Source organism: Phodopus roborovskii, unplaced genomic scaffold (genome assembly GCF_943737965.1).
Source record: "Phodopus roborovskii unplaced genomic scaffold, PHOROB, whole genome shotgun sequence".
In the NCBI taxonomy this organism is placed as follows: domain Eukaryota; kingdom Metazoa; phylum Chordata; class Mammalia; order Rodentia; family Cricetidae; genus Phodopus; species Phodopus roborovskii.
This window is the reverse complement of record NW_026126820.1, coordinates 1,604,714-1,629,537: the sequence shown is the minus strand read 5'-3', so window position 1 is coordinate 1,629,537 and position 24,824 is coordinate 1,604,714. Positions and strand designations below refer to the sequence as shown.

The 24,824-nt window shown below is 43.6% G+C and overlaps 1 protein-coding gene across 2 annotated transcripts in view; it reads right to left on the bottom strand.

The window, feature by feature from the left end:
• Positions 1-6,851: 6,851 nt before the first annotated feature.
• Vstm2b (V-set and transmembrane domain containing 2B) overlaps positions 6,852-24,824 on the bottom strand; it is a 35,019-nt gene continuing 17,046 nt past the window's right edge. For both annotated transcript variants that reach the window (XM_051174956.1, XM_051174957.1), the window contains exon 5: positions 6,852-7,401. In XM_051174956.1, the coding sequence (XP_051030913.1) occupies positions 7,313-7,401 (89 nt within the window). In that variant the 3' untranslated portion in view covers positions 6,852-7,312. The remainder of the gene's footprint in view (positions 7,402-24,824) is intronic.

The following is a 24,824-nucleotide window of genomic DNA, read 5'->3' as shown; positions in this document are numbered from 1 at the left end:
TTTTGTATTGTTTTCCTGGTTTCTACTTTATTGATTTCAGCCCTCAAATTGATTATTTATTGGTGTCTACTCCTCTGGGGTGAATTTGCTGCTTTTTGTTCTAAGGCTTTCAATTGTGCTGTTAATGTTCTAATGTGACTATCCTCCGTTTTCTTCATATGGGCACTTACTGCAATGAACTTCCTTTGTAGCACTGATTTCAAGGTGTCCCATAAGTTTGGGTGTATTGTATCCTCATTCTCATTGACTTTTAGGAAGTCCTTAATTCCTTTCTTTATTTCTTCTTTGACCCAGGTATGGTGCAATTGCACATTGTTCAGTTTCTGTAAGTTTGTAGGGTTTCTGCAATTTGTGTTGTTGTTGAATTCCAACATTAAAGCATGGTGGTCTGATAAGATACAGGGGACTATTCCAATTTTTTTAAATATATCTGTTGGGGTTTGTTATGTCGCCTAGTATGTGGCCGATTTTAGAGAAGGTTCCATGTGGAGCACAGAAAAACGTATATTCTTTTGTGTTTGGATGGAATGTTCTGTAGATGTCTGTTAAACACAATTGAGACATAACTTATGTTAGTTCCTTTGTCTCTTTGTTAAGTTTCTGATTGGTGGTCCTGTCTAGTGGTGAGAGTGGGGTGTTGAGTCTCCCACTATAGTGTGTGAGGTTTTAAGTAAGCTTTGAGTTTTAGTAGCTTTTCTTTTACAAATGTGGGTGCCTTTGTATTTGGGGCATAGATGTTCAGAATTGAGACTTTGTACTGATGGATTTCTCCTGTGATGAATAGGAAATGACCATCTTCATCTCTTTTGATTGATTTTGGCTTGGAGTCTAATTTGTTAGGTATTAGGATAGCCACACCTGCTTGCTTCTTGGGTCCATTTGATTGGAAGATCTTTTCCCAACCCTTTACCCTGAGGTAATGTCTGTCTTTGAAGCTTAGATGCATTTCTTATATGCACCAGAAGGATGGATTCTGTCTTCGTGTCCATACTGTTAGCCTGTGTCTTTTAAGACCATTGATTGTTTTATTTATATGTGTATATATATATATATATATATATATATATATTCAAGTCTATTTAAATGAAAACAAACATTTATAGACGTGTCTTTTAAGACCATTGATTTATTTATATGTGTGTGTGTATATATATATATATATATATATATATATATATATTCAAGTCTATTTAAATGAAAACAAACATTTATAGACAATATTTGGGAACTTGGGCGTCGTTCTTTCCAAACTACTTCCTGCACTGTCATGGGGGATTCTAAGAAGATGCAGAAATCCTGGCTGTAGTCTGTAAGGCTGCTTTGACCAGCTGTAGGGTACATGTGAGAAGAACATTGATTGTTTAATGCTTGTTTTAGATTTGGTGTTGGCGGTGGTATTGTGAATATATTTGTCCTGCTTTATCCTTGGGTTCTGGTGAAGTGGGGTTATCTATTGCCTATGTCTATGTGAGCATAGTTAACTTCCTTGGGTTGGAGTTTCCCTTCCGGAACTTTCTGTAGGGCTAGATTTGTATATATGTATTGTGAATATCTGGCTTTGTCATTATATATCTTGTTTTCTCCATCTATAGTGATTGAAAGTTGAGTTGGGTATAGTAGCCTGGGCTGGCATCTGTGGACTCTTGGAGAACATCTATCCAGGACCTTCTGGCTTTGAGGGTTTCCATGGAGAAATCAGGTGTAATTTTGATAGGTCTGCTTTTATATGTTACATGGCCTTTTTCCTTTACCACTATTAATATTTTTTCTTTATTCTATGTTAGGTGTTTTGATTTTTATGTGTCGAGGGGTCTTTTATCTTTGGTCCAGTATATTTGGTATTTGGTATGCTTCTTGTACTTTCGTGGGCATATCCTTCTTCAGATTGGAAAAGTTTTCTTTAATGATTTTGTTGAATATGTTTTCTGCACCTTTGAGCTGGGCTTCTTTGACAGGCACTATGCCTATTATTCTTAGGTTTGGCCTTTTCATGGTGTCCCACATTTCCTGGATGTTTTGTGTTAAGGATTTATTGGATTTAAGATTTTCTTTGGTCAATGAATCTATTTCCTCTAGTTTATCTTCAGTGCCTGAGACTCTCTCTTCCATCTCTTGTATTCTGTTGGTTATGTTTGTGTCTGTAGTTCCTGATCATTTGCCCAGTTTTTCTATTTCCAGCATTCCTTCAGTTTGTGTTTTCTGTATTGTCTCTATTTCAGTTTTCAAGTTTGAACTGTTTCCTTAACCTGTTTGCTTTTTCTTGGCTTTCCTTACTTTCTTTAAGAGATTTGTTCATTTCTTCCAATTTTTTGTTTGTTTTTTCTTCCATTTATTTGAGGGATTTTCTCACATCATCTCTGAAGGTCTCTATTATTTTTATAAAGATATTTTTTAAGTCATTCCCTTCTGCTTCATTTGGTTTGGGGTGTTCAGGTCTCATTGGTGTAGTGTCCCTAGATTCTGGTGGTGTCATGCTTGTCTTTCTATTGTTAGGTGTTTTCTTGTATTGCTGTCTTCCCATTGCTTCCTCCAGTAAGTGCAAGTGGGGTGTTTCTCTCTTTCTATGGTACTCCCCTGTGGGCTTAGGTGGGGCAGAGGTTCGATGTCTGTAACTCTCTAGAAGGTCTCTCCCCAGGCAGGGGCCTGGCAATGGGGGTCAAAGATCAAGCTCCAGCAGAGGTCTGTGAAGGGTGTCAAAGATCCTGCAGGCAGGGACTCAGGATCATCCTGCAGGGATAGGCAGATCTCTGAGAGGGGCCCAGAACTCCTGCAGAGGACCGGTGGTGGGGGTCAGAGATCAGGCAGGTGGGGATTCAGGGTAGTCCTATGTGGATAGGCATGTCTCTAGGTTTGTGTGCTTAATGTCCACTTCAGTGCTTCTGTCTTTCTGGTGGGCTGCCGGAGCTATGTCCTTAGCTCACAAGTCTGCATTGTGAATCTGCATGTCCACACTTCTCCCCTTGTGCCCATGGTGAACCAGCAGGAATATTGGTAACAAACACACAGGGCCCAGGGCCAGGAGCCTTGTCTTGTGCTTCCTGCTTTGCCAGAGCTTCTATGTGAGCTCTTTTGTCCTAATGTCAGAGGGTACTTTCTCCATACTCTTGTCATTTACTTCTTAGAGTACCCAACAATTGGACCTGTTTGCTTACTGCAGCTTTTGCCAGGTGTCCAGGTTGTTCTCTGTGCTAGGAGATGAAATATTTATCCCTCTATTACAGGTGTCAATTTTTTAAATTGTTTTTCATTCATTCTTTTTTTTTTTTGAGACTGAGTCTCTCCTTGAGCTCACAGAGATCCTCCTTCCTTGGCTCTTGAGTAGTGGGGTTAAGGGCATACATCACCACTCATATCTGGGGGTGCTTTGAGAGTCCAGGAAAGCAGTATCTCCACAGACTGCTTACCTCTCTTCCTTATGCCCATTACACCAGAGTGGGAACCTCAGCAGGCACCTGGCTTTGTTGATTGGGGCAGATTTTCTGAACCCCAATCCCTGCACTGGTCACTTGGCATGGCACTATTCAACCTAGCTTCTGGGAAGTGCCTCTTTCACTTCCCAAGCACAGAGAGCTAAGATGTACAGTGGTATTAGCAAAGTACAGTGTTGAGTTCACTATAAAAACAGATAATCTTTCTGAACAGAATCAACATCCACCAGGCAAAGTGATTAAATTTACAGCTCAGTTCGTGCTGATCAATAAAAAAATGAAATGTAGAGCAGCCTGATGCATCCACCAGAAACAGTGGTCCAAAGGATTTCTTCACCAACATCCAGATTCATTCCAGGGTCTCTCTGCACATGTGACTTTCCAAACATGATTTTTTTCTTACCTAAACAATTGATAATATAAATACAGAACTAGTCAAGATAGAGTTGTAGTACAGTAACAATCAGATCCCCCAAAGTCACTAGGTTGAAATAAGTAAGGCTCATCAACTTGTAGAAGATTGCAGATAGAGCCATATTTATTGCCATGCACAAAACTCAAGTCTAAGTGGATCAAAGACCTCAACCTAAATCCAGATACACTGAACCAAACAGAAGAGAAAGTGGGAGGTAGCCTTGAACACATTGACACAGGAGACTGCTTCCTAAATATAACATGAGCAGCACAGACACAAAGCAAAAATCAATAATTGGGACCTCCTGAAACTGAGAAGTAGGACAAAGGGCACAGTAAATAAGACAAAACAACAGAATACAGAATGGGAAAAGATCATTACCAACTCCATATTTGACAGAGGGATGATCTCCAAAATATATAAAGACTCCAGAAACTAAACATCAAATTACCAAATAATCAAATTTTTAAAATGTGGTACAGATCTAAACAGAGAATTCTCAACAGAAGAAACTCAAATGGCTGAAAGACTCTTAAGGAAATGCTCAACATCCTTAATCTTAAGAGAATGCAAATTAAAACCACTCTTAGATTCCAACTTATACCTATCAGAATGACTAAGATCAAAAACACCAATGACAGCTTATGCTGGAGAGGATGTGGAGAAAGGGGAACACTCTTCCATTGCTGGTGGGAATGCAAACTTGTACAGCTGCCGTGGAAATCAGTATGAAGATTTCTCAGAAAATTAGGGACCAACCTACCTCAAGACCCCACAATACCACTTCTGGGCATATACCCGAAGGAAGCACATTCACACCACAAGGACATTTGCTCAACTATGTTCATAGCAGCATTATTTGTAATAGCTAGATCTTGGAAACAGCCTAGATGCCCCTCAACTGAAGGATGGATGAAGAAAATGTGGTATATTTACACAATGGAGTACTACTCAGTGGTAAGAAACACTGACATCCTAAAATCCACAGGCAAATGGATAGAACTAGAAAAAACATCCTAAGTGAGGTAACCCAAAGCCAGAAAGACAAATATAGTATGTACTCACAAGTAGATAACAGACGTAAAGCAAAAGATAACCAGCCTATAACTCATAACCCCAGGGAAGCTTGAACCCTCTTCCAGAAACAGATGCAGAAATCCACAACTAACCATTGGGCCGAGCTCCTCGAGGACAATCAAAGTGAGAGAGGAGCAAAAATATGAACAAAGGAGTCAAGAACAAGATGGGGAAACCCACAGAATCATCTGACCTGAGCTAGTGAGAAATCACTGACTCAGGTCTGACAGATGGGGAATCTACATAAGATGGAACTAGACTCCCTTAATTTAGGTGACAGTGGTGTGAATGGGACAGTATATGAGGCCACTGGCAGTGGGTCCAAGATCTAAGTCTAATGCACAAACTGACTTAGTGGAGCCCATTCTATATGAAGAAATACCATGCCCAGCCTAGACACAAAGGTGTGGGGTGGAGAGATGCCTTGGTCCTGCCTCAAGGAGATGATGGGACAGACTTAGACTTCCTAGAGGAGGGCTTATCCTCTCCATGGAGTAGATGGGAGGAGGAAGAAGTTGGGGGAATGGGGAAAGAGGAGGGAAGGGGCACTGGGATTGGAGTATAAAAAAATAAATAAAAATGTGAAAAAAATAACATCTTAAAATGTGTAGGCAAATGGATGGAACTAGAAAAAAAAATCATTCTAAGTGAGGTAACCCATACCCAGAAAGAAAAAAAGTATGTACTCACTCATTAAATGGATACTAGATATAAAGCAAAGAATAACTAGGCCACAATCCACAGCTCCAGAGAAGCTAGGTAACAAGGAGGACCCTAGAAATGTCACAAGGATCGCTCTGGGAAGGGGAAATAGATGAGAGCACTGGGAGTGAGGGCAGTAAAGTGGAAGAGATGGGGGATGAGAACATGAGGGAACGGGAATGGGATGGATGGGATGGTCAGGTTGTGTGACGGATGGGGTGGGAAAGCAAGGAAAGAGATATCTCGATAGAGGGCTAGGGAGAAACCTAGTTCCTGGGAAGTTCCCAAGAATCCACAAGGATAACACAAGCTAGGATCCCTAGCAGTTGTGGAGAGGATGCATAAAGTGGCCTTCCCCTGTAATCAGTTTGGTGACTATCTTGACTGTCATCATAAAATCTTCATCCAGTAACTTCAAGGCCAGCCCATGCTATGTGGGAATTTCAGGCTTACCAGGTTATAGTGTGAGATTTTCTCATTTAAAGAAAAACATGACATTCAAATAAACCAATCCAAAACTAAAACAAAAGAACCCCCCCCCCAAAAAAAGGTGTAAAAGTCTGACTGTATTTTAAACAAACTACAGGTCTGGGTATTTAATGGAGTCCTGTCATGAACTGAATAAGTAGCTCCCGGTTATATTAGTGTCTCTAAGACATGCAACCTATGCCCAAATTCATTTCAGAAGCTAAAAGCCATCTGTAGGTACAAGGTAAGAAAGTACAGAAAACTAGCCATCTCTGTTTTTGAGGAATACTAAAGCTAGGACCAGAACAGGCTGGTATATATAAGCTCACAGCAGGTAAGGGCACCTCAGGTTTACTGAAGGCCAGAGGGGAAGGCTGGCTCTTGGCTTATACAGTACCTCTCTCTCTCTCTTTCAGGATTCATTCTTGCTTTCTTGGCAGTCTGGGAAGGTATTCTTGTCTGCTTACTGTTGCTCAGCCAGGTGTTCTGGGCTGTCTTCAATGTGGGGGTGGGGGGTGGGGGATGGGGGGACACACATTCAGCTGGTGTCTGTGAAGAGGAGGTCACAGTGCCTGGCTGCTGTTGGTACTGAAACTTGACAGTCATACATGGCTGTAGAAAGTCTATTTAAAAGGTTTTATTATTATTATTATTATTATTATTATTATTCAACTGTTATTCAGCAATATACAGTACAGTTTATAAACAATTATACCCTTGCTTCCAATCTTTATTTAAAAATAAATATTATTGACAGTGAGTTTTAATTACGATGTTTCTTTTTAATCAAAATGTCTCCAAAGAAATAATTTAATAAAGAAAAGCCCCCAAAGAAAATGTAAATTCAAAAAAATTTCTAAACACAATAATCTCCTAAAAATATTTTACTTTGTCAGAAAGGCTTTGACCCAACATTTTTTTACATATTATCCTCAAAGTACCTGCTCAACAGTTCGTGCAAAATGAAGATTTGGAGTGAATGTGAAGGAAATAAAAATACATTGTACATTGCTGTGGAGTACTCAGTGCCCCATGCACACTGCACAGCCTGCACTCCATCCTATTTGCAAACTTGATGCGTTATTTTATGTCTTCTAGATTTGTTTACTTCCCCAAAAATAAGAGTTATTTATTTCTGCATGGACTTCTTCATGCTTCCCTTGGTCCCTATGTCCATGTGGCAAAGCATCCTCTGGAGTACTTGCTGAAGTTTTATGACTTGTCAGTGCCCCAGCAGTGGGTGCAGGAACTTATGCAGTGCTAACAAGAGCAGAGACAGCAGAGGGTCCGTGCTATAGCCAGGGCCAGTACCTGAAGGTAAAGAGAAGACAGACAGTCAACTGAAATTCTGAGACCTGGAACCCTGAGGCAGACCAGAGCCAAGGGAAACTTCCCCAGGCTTCTGAAACCACAGTAGCTCACTAGAGGCTGCCAAGGCTGCTTCAATTTAAGGATGGAGCCAACTGTGGTCAGACACAAGTGACCTTGCCCTGAGATGGATGTGCCAGTTCAAAAGTCCAAGTCATTGCCTTAATTTACTAAAGACAAACCTGCTTTTTTGTCCTTGGCACAATTCTTCCAAGTGTCCTTGAAATGAAGGCTCACTTACCCTACCTCCTCCATGAAGATGCCATATCTACATACAGTTCTACCTTTCATGAAATCTTTCTACACTCCTAAATGGCACAGCTCAGCACCCACACAGGTCCTGTTAGGGGTGGTTTATGTGTGTGAGCATCCTTGGTGCCAACCCACTCCTCTTGAGATGGAGAACTCAGTAATCACAGGCTGGTGTGGGTGAATACCTATGATCCTACATATATGGCCCCATACTGTGTCATGTCCACCCCTGTCCAGTGCTTAGGTACCTGGTCTGCTTCTGGGCCATGACCCCATGAATGTCTTCATCCTGCCCCTTCTGGGCCATTGCTTGGCTCCTCACTCTTCTCAAAGTTTCCAGATGCTGCATAGACCTTTCTGTGTAGCCAAGAAAAGCCCACCCAAGAGCCCTGGGCTCCTGAGATGCAAAATGTCCTGCTTCTCCTGAGATTCCCTGCTCTTCTGCCTGTTGCTTGGAGCCACCACTGCTGAATGGGATGCTGGAGGACACCACTGCTGGCTGTTCTCATGTACATTTCCCCTGGACTCCCAGAAGCCTGTAACACTACACTCAGGAGGGTTGTAGGAGGCTCTTCATTGGCCAACACCAGGTTTACAGAGAGTATGGAGACTTTGCAAAGCTGCCTGCCCTAGCTTCTTCTCATCATTAGGTCAGAAGAGTGCTTCTCCAACAAGGCTGGGCCTGAATATTTGTAGTACTATCAATCTTAATGGGAAGAAGCACTGTCAATCATTTCATTTCTTTTTAGTTTTCTGATGTTATTCTTTTTGAGAATGGAATGAGAATTGTATTATATAATTTCCACCCTTCCCTTATCCCCCTCCAACTTCTCCAGTGTAGCCCATCTACTTCCTCCTCTCAAAGTTATTACTTCTTTATTACTATGCGTGTGTGTGTGTGTGTGTGTGTGTGTGTGTGTGTATGTGTGTGTATCCTGCTGAGTCCACTTTTAGTTGTTCATATGTGTTTGTGTTTAGGGATGACCACTGGGATTGGGTGGGTATCAGTGGGCTCATTCTTGGTGGAGATTCATTCTTCCTCTCCTAGCAGCCATTTATTGCCTATAGCTCTTTATCTAGAGGTTAGACATTGAGAGTTTTTCCCTACCTCTGTTAGCATGCCAACTGATGTTATCATTGTGCAGGTCTTGTTTAGGTAACCATATTGTTGAGATTTACTGGGTGTAGTTCCTTATCATATATAAAAGACACACTCTCAAGCAGGCATCCTGGTTCTCTGATGCCTACAATCTTTCTGCTATCCTTTCTGAAATGTTCGCTGAGCCTTGTGTTATAATTTGTTCATTTAATTAGCATCCAAAATAATAGTTTTCATCAAAATTTCTCCATACATATCTTCATCAGACTTTGCTTATGTACAGTCAGTCCCATTATTGTACTTCACCCTATTCTCCACGCCTGTTGTTGATCTCCTTTCCTAATAGTACCCCTTCTGTTTTCATCATACATCACACACACACACACACACACACACACACACAAAGAGAGAGAGAGACAGAGACAGAGAGAAAGAGTTTTAAATCCAGCAAGACATAATACTTGCTTAACACAATGGCTGTCCACTCCATCCACTTTCCTGAAAATATAATTTCATCTGAATAAAATTCTAATGTGTGTGTGTGTGTTTATACATACATACATACATACATACATACATACATACATACACACACACACACTTTCTTTTTCCAGTCTGAGCACTTAGACTAGTTCTGTATCTTGGTAATTGTGGCTACTGCAGCAGTGAACATGGATGTGGATGCATGGGTGTGGTATACCGGCCTTCAGGTGCATACCTAGGCATGTTGTAACTGGATCCAACCATTATTCTTTTTGTCCAAAGCATTTCCCCTACTCTAAAATCTAGCTTGCTCCATGACTCCAGCTGCCTATGTGTGGACTGGTGCTAGCTCACATAGTGGAGTGAGAAAACACAGGCTCTTCATGTGTTCAGTTTCTCCAGAGCTGCTATTTCTGTGCACATCCCTGACCCCAACTAGGGAGTCCATCCAGGACCCCATCCAGACACACTAGCCTTCAGATCTTAATTTTCCAGTCTTCACTCTTGCCATCCCACAATCTGGCTACTCTGCCCCTAGCCATCACGAGCAGAATCACGGTGCATTGATTGCTTCAAAGACTGCAATCTTCTTTTGCACATCCTTGTTCTCATTGTCACACACTGCTAGGAAGATGGATGAGTTTATGGGTGAATTAATGGATGGCTAGGGGTCTGGGTGGAATTCACAGAGGCTCCTGGGCATGTGGAAAAAACAAACTGAATGGAAGGACAGAGGACAGAGTGGTGCTTCTTGAGCACATAAAGTTGGGAAACTAGACATCCAGTGCCTAAACTTGGTTCTTTACACTCTTGCAATCCCTAAAACTGAGGCAGGCTCAGGTGACAGAAACAATTCATAAGCGGTATCTAAAAGCAGTTGTGCACAGAATTCCAGACCATCAAGATGAGCAGCAGGCAGAGAAGTGGCCAGAGGGCATGTAAGCCAGGCTGGGTAGAACTGGTAGCATAGGAGAGGTAAAGAGAGATTTAAACTAGCTTTCAAGTACCCCATTGACTGGTCTGGCACTATTACAGTCTCACTTGCTTAAGGTTAAAAGTTTGCAGACTGAGGACATAGTTCAGTTCATAGTGTGCACAAAGCCCTGAGATCAATGCCCATTACACAAAAAGCAGTTTGATACTCTGTGCTGGGCCAGAGGTGGAAGTATCAGGGACAGGAAGACCATATGGTGGCTTCCTAAGGTGATGCCTATGGAGAGTAGAGTATAGCCTGTGGTGTCTATAATGTTGGATGCCTGCTTGGGGACTACAGGGGTTCCTAAGCCTAGCCCTGTTGATAAAAACCCCCTCTACCTCTCTGGGTCTAATAACAAATGTCACAGAATTAATATGTGTCTAGCTGGTGTCACTAGGCTGGGCTTTAAGCAATTCATATAGTCAGGCTACAGAAATGGACACAAAAAGCCTTCCTCCTCTCTAGCATGCACATTCTGTGATAGTGTCCCCCTACATGACCTGTTGTGAACAGAGGAATATCATCAAGGTGAGATAAAAGTTTACAGATGGCTGTGAACTTTAGGAAGGAACTGTCTACGCCTCAGTCAGCCTGCTGAAAAATGTGGGTCATGAGACATCCTAGGTAAGATCCCTTTAGACAAATCAACCCCCATGTGAATTGGCACCAACTGCCTAGATAAGCCTAACAGAGACCAATCGAGGAACTTCCCAGATGAGCCCAGATAAATCATCATGTTGAGTAAATGACTGTGGTGGTTTAAAAGAAAATGTCCCCCAAAAGGATGGCATTATTAGGAGGCATGGCTTTGTTGGAATAGGTGTGGTAGTGTTGGAGGACGTGTGCCACTGGAGGAAAGCTTTGAAGTCTCATAGATGCCCAGTGTCTCACTTCACTTTCTGTTGCCTTTGGATCAAGATGTGGAATTCTCCAGCAACATGTTTGCCTTCACACTGCCATACTCTGAGCCACCATGCTCCCCACTATGATGATAAAATGGACTAAACCTCTGAAACTGTACCCCAATGAATTGTTTCCCTTTATAAGAGTTGCTGTGGCCATGGTGTCTCTTCACAGCAATAGAAACCAAAGACCATAATGTCACACCAAAGTCACTGAATTTTAAGGTTCTCTGTCACACAACAAAAGTTATCCCATACAACATATAAACAAAAGCAGCCAGATAGTCAGTGCCATGCAAGCAGAGGTTTCAGAAAAGGCTAGTGTAAGCCAGGTATGTTAGACACACTTGCAATCCCAGTACTCAGGAGGTTGAAGCAAGATGATCAGCCTGGGCTACATAGTGAGACCTTGTTTAAAAAACAAACAAAAATAGAGCTAAGAATATATCTCAAAGAAACAGCACTTATCCAAATGTACAGGGCCTTGGATTTGATCCCCAGCACCATATACATTGTAGGGCTGGCTGGATGGCTGAGCATGCAGAGACACTTGCTTGAAAGCCTGGCCACCTGTGTTCAGTCCCTAGAACTCACATAAAAGCAGAAGGAGAATGCCAACTCCACAAGCAAAACTTTAAAAGGAGTATCTTACCTGAACAGTGCTAAAGAGCTAGTTTTGTGAATCTCCTCCTCCCAAGAGAGAACTTTTCCAACATGGGTGAACTTTCTTATCAACTTCTTTTTAAAACATCCCTGGATCTTGGTGACGAATGGAGTCACATTCTTTGGGAGAGATATGTTGTGATGTCTAGCACTGGGCCTACTCTGCATCTGGGGCCTGAGTCCCTACCTCCCTGACTCCCAGAGGCCACCAGAACTGCTCACTGTAGTCTGGTCTGACAGGTGCAACTCATCATGACCATGTAGGGCACAGGATGGGTATGGTTGGCTCAGCTGGGATGGGCTCACTGGCCTACCTTGTGGTCTCTTTTCTGGTATTCCTAGAGCCTAGAGCATGGTGCTAAACAGACAGACTGGCATGCTGAATAGATTAGAATGCTAACAGTTTCTTCATCTGTTTGTTCCCTTGCAGAGATGAACCAAGAATAGTGCTGAGTGCATACAAGTGTATTAGTCATGATAAAGCAGGAGTTTCAGGGAACCCAGGAGGTGAGGGAAGCCCTGGGAAGAATGGCTGATTCATCCTCACTTCAAGCCAGCTCAGACTACTGTCTTGCTGCTCATTCCTGATGAAACTGAAGTCTTAGACTCTGAATCAGGTGTGATGCACATAATACCAGTACTTAAGCAGAAAGATTGCAAGTTCCAAGTCAGCCTGGGCCACATACTGAGACCTGAGACCATGTCTGGGGAAGGGGATAGGAATGAAAGAAAGGAGGGGAATGATGGGGAATAAAAGAAGCAAGAAATGGGGGACAATTGGGAGATGCAGGTAAATAAAATATAATAACTAAGAACTGGGAAGAATACAATGGATGTGTGTATGCTTATGTGCACACTCACACATGCACACACATGTACATGCACACACATCTCAGAACAAGTAGCTTGTGCCTGGGAAATTCACCATTTCTATTTATCCAGCAACAAAAAATTCTAAAGCCCTGTAAGAAAGATGCAGGGAACTGATTGTTGAAACTATTTAATGTTTTGAGAAAGAAAAGGAGGCTGTGATGGCTCACTGAATCAAAGCTTTGGTCCCAGGTAGAAGTGTCATTTGGGGAGGTCTTAGAAACTTTAGGCAGACCTGGTTGGAGGGAATAGGCACTTGTAATGTGTCATGTGTCCTCTCTTTCCTGTCCATCATGAGTTGAAGAGTCTCACTCTTCACATGCTTCCACCATGATGCTGTGCCTCAACTCTAGGCCCCAAGCAACAGAGCCTCATGAAATGGAGCCAAAATAAAAATGTCTCTTTTTAAGTTATTCATGTTGGCTATTTTGTCAGTGACACAGGTATGACTAGCACAGAGAACCCTGTGAGGGTGGCTTGGTACCCACATGTACCTAGGGTCTAGGGTATCTGGTTTATGTGTAGGGCTGAAGAACTTCTGACCCAACCACCTGATTCTGCAGCCTGAGAGCTGTGGCAGGGTTGGGGAAGGCTGGCATACTCAGCAACTTGTACACATACACCATCCAGCCAGGGGTTTTCAGGGTTGCTCATAGACTACAGTTTTTGTTTTTTTTTTTCAGACCTGAGAAGTGTAACTAGAGTTATGATATTTTTGCGTCAGTAAGCTGGTTCTGGATCTGGTCTGAGTGGGCTGGAGCTCATTTTGCAGGTTGGTACTGCAGGCTTTGCCTATTTGTGCCTCCCTCTGCAGAACTGCACAATGGGGACACATAGAGTGCAGGCAGTTTGGTACTAGTCCATCTCTCATGGGCAAAGCCATTCTACCCTTGAGCCTGGCTGGGATGTCATGAGGAACCCTGAAGGGTATATGTGCAGCTGGGCCCCCTTCTACTGAGCACACTGTGGTCACTAAAATCTGCTGTGTACTTTGTGAAGTTTTTGAACAAAGACTTCTTGATGAAAACAAGGAGCCAAGCCATGTATGCTCACTGGGTGCTTTGAGCACTCATATTCAATTGTATTGCTTTCTCCTTTTGTGAGCTTGACCTAGAACCTCCACTCAATGCTGGAGAGAGCCCTCATTTTTTAGGAGCACTTTTACCCACTGTTCCCCCTCACATGCTCCAAGGACCTACCATTCAAGCTGTACCTGTGTCCTCTCTGAGAGCAGCAGACCCACCCCATCCCCACCTCCAGAAGAGAACAAAGGACATGAGCACCTTCTTAGCTAAGATCAATGTTGTACATCATCCCTTTTCTATATGTCATCCAGAAGCCTCAGGCAGTGCCTGAGTTGGTCACTTTAGGAAACTGCCCTTTACCCATCACCATGACCATGATCCCCCACTTCCCCCACTTCCTGACTCTCTGGTTATAAATTCTATCTTCTGCCACCTGAAGAGTCTGGGGGTTACATAAGGATGCAAAAAGAAACAAAGTAAATTCTAATCTGATATGAAAATTGGGAGACTCCTATTATAAACTTACAGATTTTGGAAAGATCCAGGCACCAGCACCCCTGCTTCTACTTTTCCACTGAGGCTATCTGCCCTTCTCAGCAGGGACCTCCTGACCCCCGACGCAGACCCAGGTGAGCTGCCAGCCACCACCCTTGCCTCTGTGCAGTGGATCCCTGTACAGCCTTTCTCATTCACATCCATCCCACCTTGCCATTTGTTAATGTCCAAGTTCACAGCATGTGAGCCAGCTCTGGCTCAGAACTCAGGAGGAGTCTGGCTCAGCTGTGCAGTGGGCAGGGGCAGGTCCCTTCCCTGACATGGAGCTGGCCCTCCTGTCAAGTTCAGTTCTCAGTGCCACCCCCACTGGACTCTACATGGGTCCAACTTGCTTCAGAGTGGGAAGATGCCACCATGCAAGGCTGCCTACCCTGTTGACATTTCGATTAAACCCTCTTCGTGGATAGTTATCTAAAGGGAGCTAGTGAGGAATAATTTGAGCACTAAAGGAATTTGTTTGGGTGGAATTCATTTCTGCCATAAAATTAATGTGTGCTGGTACGTGAAGCAAAAATTAGAGGCAACTAAGTAATGCTGTTGGGCTTTAAAGAAAATAGATATCTCTTAGAGAAAAGGCTGGCGTGAGCCCTGGAGATATGGCCCTGTGCCTTGCTGATAGCTTCCTGCTCACTCATCCTACCCAGGGCCATGAGGCTTCTTGCTACAACAAATCTCCCTAGCTCCCCACCTTACTCAGTGGAAGGAGCCTAACTGCTACTAGAGTTATTTGAGACACTTTTTATTTCTGTGGCAAAAATGCCTGAATGAATCAACCCGCAGGAGAAAGGAGTCCCTTTGGCTTGTGTTTTCAGGGGTGTCAGGCCATGGTCCCCTGGCTTATTGCTTTGAGGCTGTGGGGAGGTAGAATATTGTGGCATAAGGGTATAGTGGGGAATACTGCTCATCTCATGGCAGCCAGAAACAGAGAGTGGGGGAAGGTGAGATATACCCTTCAAAGCCTCCAGCCTTGCTCCTCCTCTTCCTAACAAACCATTCAGTTATGAATCTGGCAGTGGATTAGTCCAGCAATGGGCCTGTTGACACCTCAACAGTACCACTATCTAAAGACTATACCTCCAACCCATGAATCTTTTAAGTCTTATCCAAATCCATCATAGGTGAATGAGGCATACTTAGTTCAGCTTAATGCTGGCCTCAGTAGTCTGAAACATTTTCCTCCCTTCATTGCTAGCAATGCCTGAATTGTTTTTTGCATGTACTTGGGGGAAGGCATCATAAGGTGCAGAGTCTTGGACAGATCCTCACTGCAGAGGAAAGAGCTACCAGCTCAGTACCACCATGAAAACCTCTCTTGATCAACTCAATAGTTCCACACTTCCAGCCAGCCATGTACGATGGTTGACTATCCTTACCAGTGCCTGGGTGAGCCTGTAAAATGACTTACCAGTACCTCTGTTTCTCATCCCTGATGTGTGAACTGCATTTTGCCTCCTCCAGGAAGCCTGCCCCAATCACCAAGGCAAAGTAAACCAGGCACTAATATATTACTCTGCCCATGCGGCCGGCCTGGAGCTTGTTGGGTAGCCCAGATTAGACTGGTAATCCTCCTGCCTCGGGCTACTGAGTTCTGGAATTACAAGTGTGTATAGCTAAGTGTTATTTTAAAACCAAACCAAACAAAAACCACATTCATTTTAGAATGGAGAAACTGAGGTCCAATGAGAAGTAACTTGCCTAAAGCCTGAGAGATACAAATTAAATTATAGGCCATGCAGTTACTTTTGAGCTTCACAAAGTGGGCAGGGTATAGGGCCAGCCTACCACAAATAGCTCATGGGCTATATTTACATTGCTACCATTAGTTGTCTATCTGAATCCCAAATTTAATGGTAAGTCCTCTGTTTTTATTTGATACAGGCAGCCTAGCTTCTGTTGATCACCTATGCCTCTCCTAGGACCAAAGCACAGAAAGTCACTTTTCCCACATGGGTCACAGCTGGAGTTTCTCTCTAGGTTGGTTCCAAAGTGGGAATGGGGAGGAGTTTCCTTCTAAATTTTAACAATCACAATAACATATTTTCATTGTTTTCTGTTGGTTTGTGCTAATTGTACAGAAAAATGGGTTTTCTTTGACATTTTTTTGCATTTCTGGATTTGGAACTCAGGAGCTTGTATAGGCAGGTGCTCTAACATTGAGCCTCATTCCCAGCCCCACTTGGGGATTCTAGGCAAGTGCTTCTCCACTGAGTCATACCCCAGCCTCTCTTTCACTGGTGGAGTCTATCACAATGCCATGTTCTCTCCATGTTCATTGTGGTACTTTTACACATGCATATAACACACTTTCTTAGGTGGCTCCTTGCCAGCATTTTTATTTCAAAATGGTATCTTGCACCAAAGGATCATTTCCTGGAATCACTTAATTACAGTGCTGAGTGATCAGGCCCTTTCTCCACATCAGATGGCTGTGAGCAGTGGTCCACCAGCAACTGTAACTGCAGTGGGCATTAAGGATGGTCAGCAGCTGAGCATGCTGAAGTTGCCAGTCTGTGTAGGGGCCAGTCCTCATCTGGGGGACCTCACACCCAATATGCTTTGGTTTAATAGTCTTTGGGGTCATGGAGTGTTAATAGGCACCCGTCATACCCTCAGTGCCTAGAAATGTACTCTGCCTTTTTTTAGAGTTCTCCCTGTGACCAGATCACAGTGACCTTAGGAAGGGAGCCTGTTTTTCCCTTTCATGGGTAAGTCCTAGAGTTAGTGACATGCCTACGATTACACAGCTGTGGGGTACTGGTAGAGGGTTGTGGCCAGTGGCTTCCTGTTATCTGTGAAGTTATCAGGCTTCCTTGCTGCTGGAACCTCTTCTGAACCCTCTTCAGGAGACAGGTTTTCACCTGCCTCCTTCTTTTGAGCAGATAAAGTTCCAGGCAAGGTAGACTCCCATATGGATGCTAGTTGTGTGCACCTGTTTCTCCTGCCCCCTTGCCTTTAGGAAAGCCATTTTCATTTTCAGGGTTCTCCAGTATTCCAACCTTCCCCTGTTGAGCCCAGAAGTTCCCACAATATCCTGTTGGATATTGCACAGCTTTTCACCATACCAACTCTCATCTGGACACAGCTTCATTTAGTTGCATCCTCCATGCCCCTTACTTACCTGTCTTCCTGCTCCCAGGAGTTCCCTTCAGGCATCTGGTTAGATTTCCCGTGACTAAAGGACTTTAGAGCAAATTCAGTTTCCCCCAGGCTGTATGTGGGCAACTGTGGGTGTGTTTGCTTTCTGACACCCTTGTCTTCTGCCAGAGGGTGAGCCAAAGAGAGGGAAACTGTGACTCAGCTGTGTGCCTCTCTGTCTCTGCATACTGCCTGTGCTGTGAGATTTAGTGTCTGTGGGGTGAATGGTTGAACACTCTCACATGCCCCCACTGGCCCCTGTGCAGCACTGACCAGATGCTCCATACACAGCCTCCACCTAGGGCTAAGAACTTGTCCTAGATCCCTAGGGAGCCAAGCTTAGTAACCTGATCTTCCAAATGACTGACTTATCTCATGCACATGTCCTCAGACTCAGTTCAACTTTTTCTTTCACTCATTTCTTCCTTAATGCATTCTATCATGCAACATGCCTTTTTACAAGTTGTCCCAAGACCCTTCCATAGAAGGCAGTACATTGATGTGTGCAATGTATTTGTGGATTTTTTCTATTTCCTAGTACATATGTATATAATATACAAAGTATATATACATTATACAATATAAAATTTGTGCACATGTTTTTTACATGTAATTTGGATCACATCAACTGTGTTTGAATGTATTTAAATGGTAGAATTGTTTTCTCAAACTAGGTACTATATGAAACCAAAATATCACCACCAAAAGTCTGGCAAGGGACAGAGGCATCTCAGTGGTAGAACACCTGCCTAGAATCCACCTGTGAGGGCTAGGGGTGTAGTTCAGTGGTACAATGCTTACCCAGAATGTGCAAGGTTCTTGATCCCCAGCACTACAATAAATAAACATGCAAACAAACATAAATGTAATTATTATAAATACAACCAAATGAAACTGGCAGTGCATATATAGTGATTTACAGGAAACACAGTTTGGAAACACTTGCCCTAGGTCACCTGAGCCTATCTCCCAATGTGAAATGTAGACTTGAGGATTCTGGAGTGCACGTTTCCATTACATTGACTGGGGAGTGGAGCTATGGTGGTGGATAAGTCTGGCCCTCCCTGAAGTCTCCCACCTTGCCTATTTCCATTTAAGTTGTCTGGTGTTCTTTTCTCTTGTTCTGTATTCATGGTCCTTGAGTCAGAATGTTCAAGCTTTCCCCAGATCAGGCAAAGAATGAGTGGGCTCTCAGTGGTTGCCCATTGCAAGCTGGTAAAAAGAAGAGGTCTGGGCCCCAACCACCCTAGTATGTGGTGTTGGTCCCAAGGTAGAGAAGAGAGTTATCCCTGTGACCAGAACTATTAGCTTTACCAGGCCTGTCTTCTCATATACAACCTCCCTCTGTCTTCTATTTTAGGGAATACCTGCATGCTGTTTCTCACTGAGAACTTTGCTTTAGTCATATAATTTTGTCAAAATGGTTAATGCATTTTAATTGCCTAAGGATAATGCTTGGAAAAAACTATAACACATGCTCATTAAATAAAATTAGTATCGAGGAACTTCCCAGGATGTATCATACATTAAAATATGACTCTAGAATAGAATACATCATGAAATGCAGCCCTGTGTATTTTCTTGTTACATTAATCTTTAAAGCAAATACAGTTAGTTATTGATCCACTCACCTGGAGACTATCTTTTAATGTCTGAACAGACAAACTTATAACATCGTTTGATGACCATCAACAAATCTAGGGCCAAGCTCTGTTCCCCAGATAACCTAGTGTCTATTACTCACCAGAGGGTACACCATACCTGTCTCAGAAGGCTGAGGGACTCAGAAAGCTGGAGGCAAGCTGAGGATAGCTGTGCCCCAGCTTTGCGCATCATATTGTCCTATCCCATGGTTCAGAGATAGACACAGAACATGGACTAACATGGCATTCTGATTATAACACTGTCTAGGACCTTTTCTCAATGGTATCTTTCCTGATACAGAAATTCCTCATCTAGGCATGTGACATCCACAACCCACCATTCTTACAAGGTTCACCTGGTTCCTAACTCACCCATCTTCCCACCAGTGTTTTATTCACAGATCCAATTGTCCTTTTGTCTATCCCCTTTCATCCAGCCACACACACATTCCCACATCCCTCTTCCCATCTACCCAGCACCTACTTTTTCCAACCATTTTCAACCCACCCATTACCCATTGTTACAGCTTGGATTTGAAATCCTTCTGGCCCAGATGCTCACATGTTGAAGGGTTAGCCTTCAACTAGTAGATCCATCCATTCATTAAGAGGTGACTGGATCTGATCAGTGGGTTACTCCATTGATAGATTCATAATTTGATGGTATTATTGGGAGGAGATGAACATCTTTGGAGGTGGGTTCTGGTTGATTTATGCCGCTGGTTATGGGAGATGTCGTTCTGTAAATATGTTTCTTGTGCTAGTTAATGGATAAAGCACTGTTGGCCAATAGGAAAGCAAGATAGGTGTAACTAGGAGACAAGGAGAATTCAGGGGGAAGTAGAAAGGAGTTTTAACATGTAGGACCAACAGGGTAGAACTTCGGATCTTCTCTCCAGTAAGATAAGATCACGTGGAGATACTTAGATTAATAGAAATGGGTTAATACTTAAGACAGAGCTAGCCAATAAGAAATGCTAGAAACAAGTCAACAGCATTATATCTAATACAGTGTCTGTGTGTTATTTGGGGCTGGCGCGGCTATGGGACCAGGCTGGTGGAAAAGCATGATTGTAACACACTGGGGGGGATTGTTTGGAGAGACTCTATATTGTGTAGGTCTGGTTCTTCGTTTCCTCACTGACACAAAGTGAGCAGCAGTGCTCTAACATAGCTCCTACCACAGTGCTCTGTCCCACTTTGGATCTATAAGGACCTTTTGAAACCATGAGCCCCAAATGATCTTTACTTTAAATTGTTGTTCTGTGTTGGTTATTTTGTTGTATAAGGAAAAATACAAATCTTCCTTCTACTCATTTAGAAATCTCTCTCCTACATTTTACTACCTACTAGTTTTTCTTTCCAGGCCTGATACACTTAGCCATTCATCCATCCATGTATTCATCCATCCATTCACCTACCTCACCAGCCCTTCCCACCCATTCCATTCTTCTACTCATCATTCTATCCACTCATACTTCCTCATGACCATCCTATCTCATGTCCACCCATTCACACACCCTTTCCTCAGCTCACCGTTGTACCAGCAACTTGCTTTTTCCATCCAGCCACTCCAACTCTCATGCAGGCATCCACCTGTCTGTTCATCTAACTAGCCCACACACTGTCCTCTCTTGCCACTGTCTTCCCCCAGCTACACTGCCTGTCTCTGTCTCCACACTGTGGCTGGAGCCATCATCTCCAGAGGATCCTGTTTGATCTCATCCCAAGCCTTCAGAGAAAAGCAAAATCAACCGAAGCCTTCCACGTTTGTCTTATTTAACCAATGAACTCTTTCTGGCTTTTTGCTTTCTTTGCAGAGACAGACTAACCCTTATTAGGCCTTTGAATTTCCTGGATATATGATACCACAGGATATTTGCACACATTATCTGCTCTTCCTGGAAGTCATCACCCTCTCTCCTTACACTATCAATTTAAAAACAGTTTCTTTTTGTGGTGGAGAAAATTGCAACAATTTATCCTATGGATTTGGTGTATCCTTTGTCACTCAAGTTTGTTGTCCCTCCAGTTGTGTTTTGTAGTAATTACCAGTTCATATCCTGGAATGGGATTCAGGTAGATCATATGACACTTCCAGCACACACACTCCACTTCTAATCTACAATCCCAAGCCATAAAATAGCCCCTCTTCACCAGCAGTGGCACCCTGCACCCAGGAATAGCTGTACCCCAGGTGGGGCCTTCAGTCCTTCACCCAAACTACCTCACCATAGCCCACTGTGGCCCTATGCAGACCTCCTAGTACTTTTTCAAGTTCTTCTATATCCAACTGACCACAAGCAAATGCCAAGACAGCTATCAGAAGCTCAGTGCTGCTGGAAGCAGGGCATGGGAACAGATCTCCATTTGTAACTGATATTATAAATAACAGAGTGATGACAAGTTTGGTCATTTTCAAACATGTAAATTCCAAAAGAGAAAAGCAGAGTTGTTTTAAATGGAGAAGAATAAGGTACTGAAATGTCCTGGGTTTTGTCTTCCTATTCCTTCTCAATCCTCATATAAGGTCCCAGAGCCATCTATACATGGATTCTTTAATCTATCAGAATTGATTTCTCCTTTTCTCCCTCTCCTTCCCTTTCCTGAGTCTCATGGTGTAGTTTTCTCTAGCTTTGAATCCTAAATTTTGCTTCCTAAAGCCTCCCCAGTGCTGGGATGATATGAATGTATAGCATTATGCCTTGTAAGTGTTCCTCAATTCAAAAATTACCAAACAAAGCCAAATATGGTGGTTCACATCAGCACCAGGGAGGAAAAGGCTGTGAGAACCTGGCTCAAACAGTATTACATCACCTAAACAAGAACCAGAATCCTACTACCCTCATCTTACATGTGTGAAGGCAAAGACTAAAAGGGAAAGGGGCTGGCCAGGCCATATTATGATGATGACAAGGCTCCAGCTATCTTCCCGTCTAATTTACCTTCTAGACCAATGCTATGCCCACTGAGAGCCACCCCATCTTGAAGCTCTGAGTTCCATGAGGTCAATGAACCACGATGTTGGGAAAAGGGAAGAGGTACCTGCCCTTCCTGTTTATGTCCAGGCTGCACACTCCACACCTACTCTAGCTTCTCAATAGCTGCTGGCTTGAGTCATAATGGTTTGGTCTTCTTGAGTAAGCCTAAAGTAGGTTTTAGGTGGCTAAAGAAACACCCAGGCTGAAAGGAGAGGGATCTAGAAGACACTGAAGTAGAAGGGAATGGAGTGAGAATGAGAAATAGCAGAATTAGGGGTCTGACACAGCTCTCCCAATGTCCTTTCCCTTTCTCTTCCTTTGAGCTCTAGTAACCCTCTGGGGTGTATAGAGGACTGTACACCAGACTGCCCTCTAACTCCACTGCTCTACCTCCCCTTTCAACTTCTGTGACTCTCTTTAAGCTTTCCAGGGCTTGGGCAGATACCTCCTTAAAACCATGTTGACTCTCCAAAGAATTAATTTCAAACAAAATAGGCACTTCTGTGTATTTGAAAGGATAATGCCCAAGGAGGAGTTTAACTTCCTTCTGGCCTGGCTCACAACTCCCTCCCAGGTATTATACTCAGATGTTCCTTCTTGAGTGTCTTCAGAGGACAACAGGAAAGAGTTACCATCCCCACTCTGTAGATGTCAGACTGGGTAGCTTGCAGTAGTAAGCTCACTGCATCCCCCTGACCCCCTCTGGGCCTGAGACTCTTTATCTCTGCATCTATGAGGGCCTCTACCTTTAACTGTCTCTCTAAAAATCAAGCTCTCCTCCCCCAACATTCCTAGCTATCAAAGGTCTTCCTCTGGGTCTTCCTCTAACATGGTACCCATAACAGGGGATTTTTAACTTTGGATGCATGGGTTAGCTTTCCTGAAGGATTCCCAGACCTCACTTGCTTATTCAAGTTATGCTCATGGCATATAGAGCTGTCTCTACATATAAAGGGTTCTGGTGGACATCGTTTGAATGGATGAATGAGTGAGTGACCTAGCTCCAAGCCTAATGAATACAGAAGAGTGGACATATAGAAACAATACCCTCCATTGCTCTGGCTAGGGTGAGTACTCAGCTAGGCTCACACTCTAGAATAGAGGAAAGAAGTGCTATGCTATGGAGCCCAGAGACTGCATCAGGGAACTTCAGGTAGCTCAAGTTTCAGGTGAGGCCTTTAGTTACTAGACCTTGGACACCATCCTCCCAACTACCAGCTATTCTGACCCACCATTACAGTTATCTGAACACTAGAACATAGCTTTCCCCTCAGGTACAGTGTCTCTCCCTTGACCCTGCTCAATGCCTGTCCTGAGGCATTGGCCAGATCAGGAACCACATCTCCAGTCCTACAATTACATTAGCTTCCCTCCCTGGGGTTTCTTTTCCTCTGGGCTAAGTGACCATTTGTATAGAATCAATGGTAATAAGTTTCTATAAAGAATTGACATTACAGCCTGGCAGTGGTGGCACATGCCTTTAATCCCAGCACTCGGGGGGAGGGGGGAGCAGCAGCAGAGACAGGTAGATCTCTGTGAGTTTGAGGACAGCCAGGTCTAAAGCTAGTTCCAGGACAGATAAGACTGTTACACAGTGACACTCTGTCTCAGGGGGTAAAAAAAGAATTAACATTCAGCTATAGGTGATACAAGTGCTCTGTGCTGCCCAGCACCAGGAAGTAGACTGTGCTGGGTGTCTGCAGTGGCTCTCTGTGCCACGCAGGGCAGGCTGATGTGGGCCTGAAAAAGGGGGACATGGGAAAGGGTCCTGCCTTGTGATTCCTTGTGCAGTTCATTCACACTCCCAGCACCTCCTGGCTGAAGCATCTTTATTTTGCTTTCTCACTTGTCCCTGAGTGCCCTGTGAGTCCTTATCGGCAAACCCTGGGCAGAGATGCCACACTGAGAAACATGGATAGATTCCTGTACTAAAACTAGGATGCAGGAATACAAAGCAGACCTGAGATTGTGAAGGTGACTGGGAACCTGCCTATCACCAGCCCATTCACCACAAGGCAATGATGCTTCCCAACACAAAAGTGGTTTTGAGATGCTCTCCTAGGGATGTCAGGCCTCTCCTAACCCAATAATCCAGACCTTCCCTCAATGCTCTGTGGCTACCTGCTTGACACCATAAAGTGTCTTTTCCTTCTGTTACCATATGCCATGGAAAGATAGTCATCTCCTGCTGCACAATCCAGTTGTCCCTCCAACCTTGGCTTCCTTGCTCCTTGGCCCCTCTTACCATCACAATGTAACCCCACAAGGGCAGCATGAGTAGCAAAGTACAACCACAGGTAAGGCTTTCCCAGGGAACTACTTTGGTATAGTCAGCCCTACCAAAAAAAAAAAAAAAAAAAAAAAAAACCCTACTAGAATTGGAGATTGAGTTTTCTAGAGGAGCATGAGATACTGTGACAGGGATATTCTTGCTCAGCTATTGAGCTTAATTCATAGAAAATAGCCCCAGATAGGCAGAGATGGTTGCATGGTACCCACCCTTCACAAATGGTAGAGAGAATAACAGCTCCCTGAGCCTTTTGCAGAATTCACTCCACAACCTACCCTGGGAACTCCCTGTGTTAGCCCCAAATCTTGCTCCCCCTTGTATCCTGTCCCCATCAAGAACACTTGTAGTACTCTGACGTACAAACCCCTCCACCCAGAACCTGCCCTCCCCTTACCCTGTGCCTTATGGAAACCCCTGCCCCACTGCTCTGGTTGGCCACTGGGCCAGAGGGCATTTCCAACAACCTTCCACCTGCAGGGAACTTCCTGGATC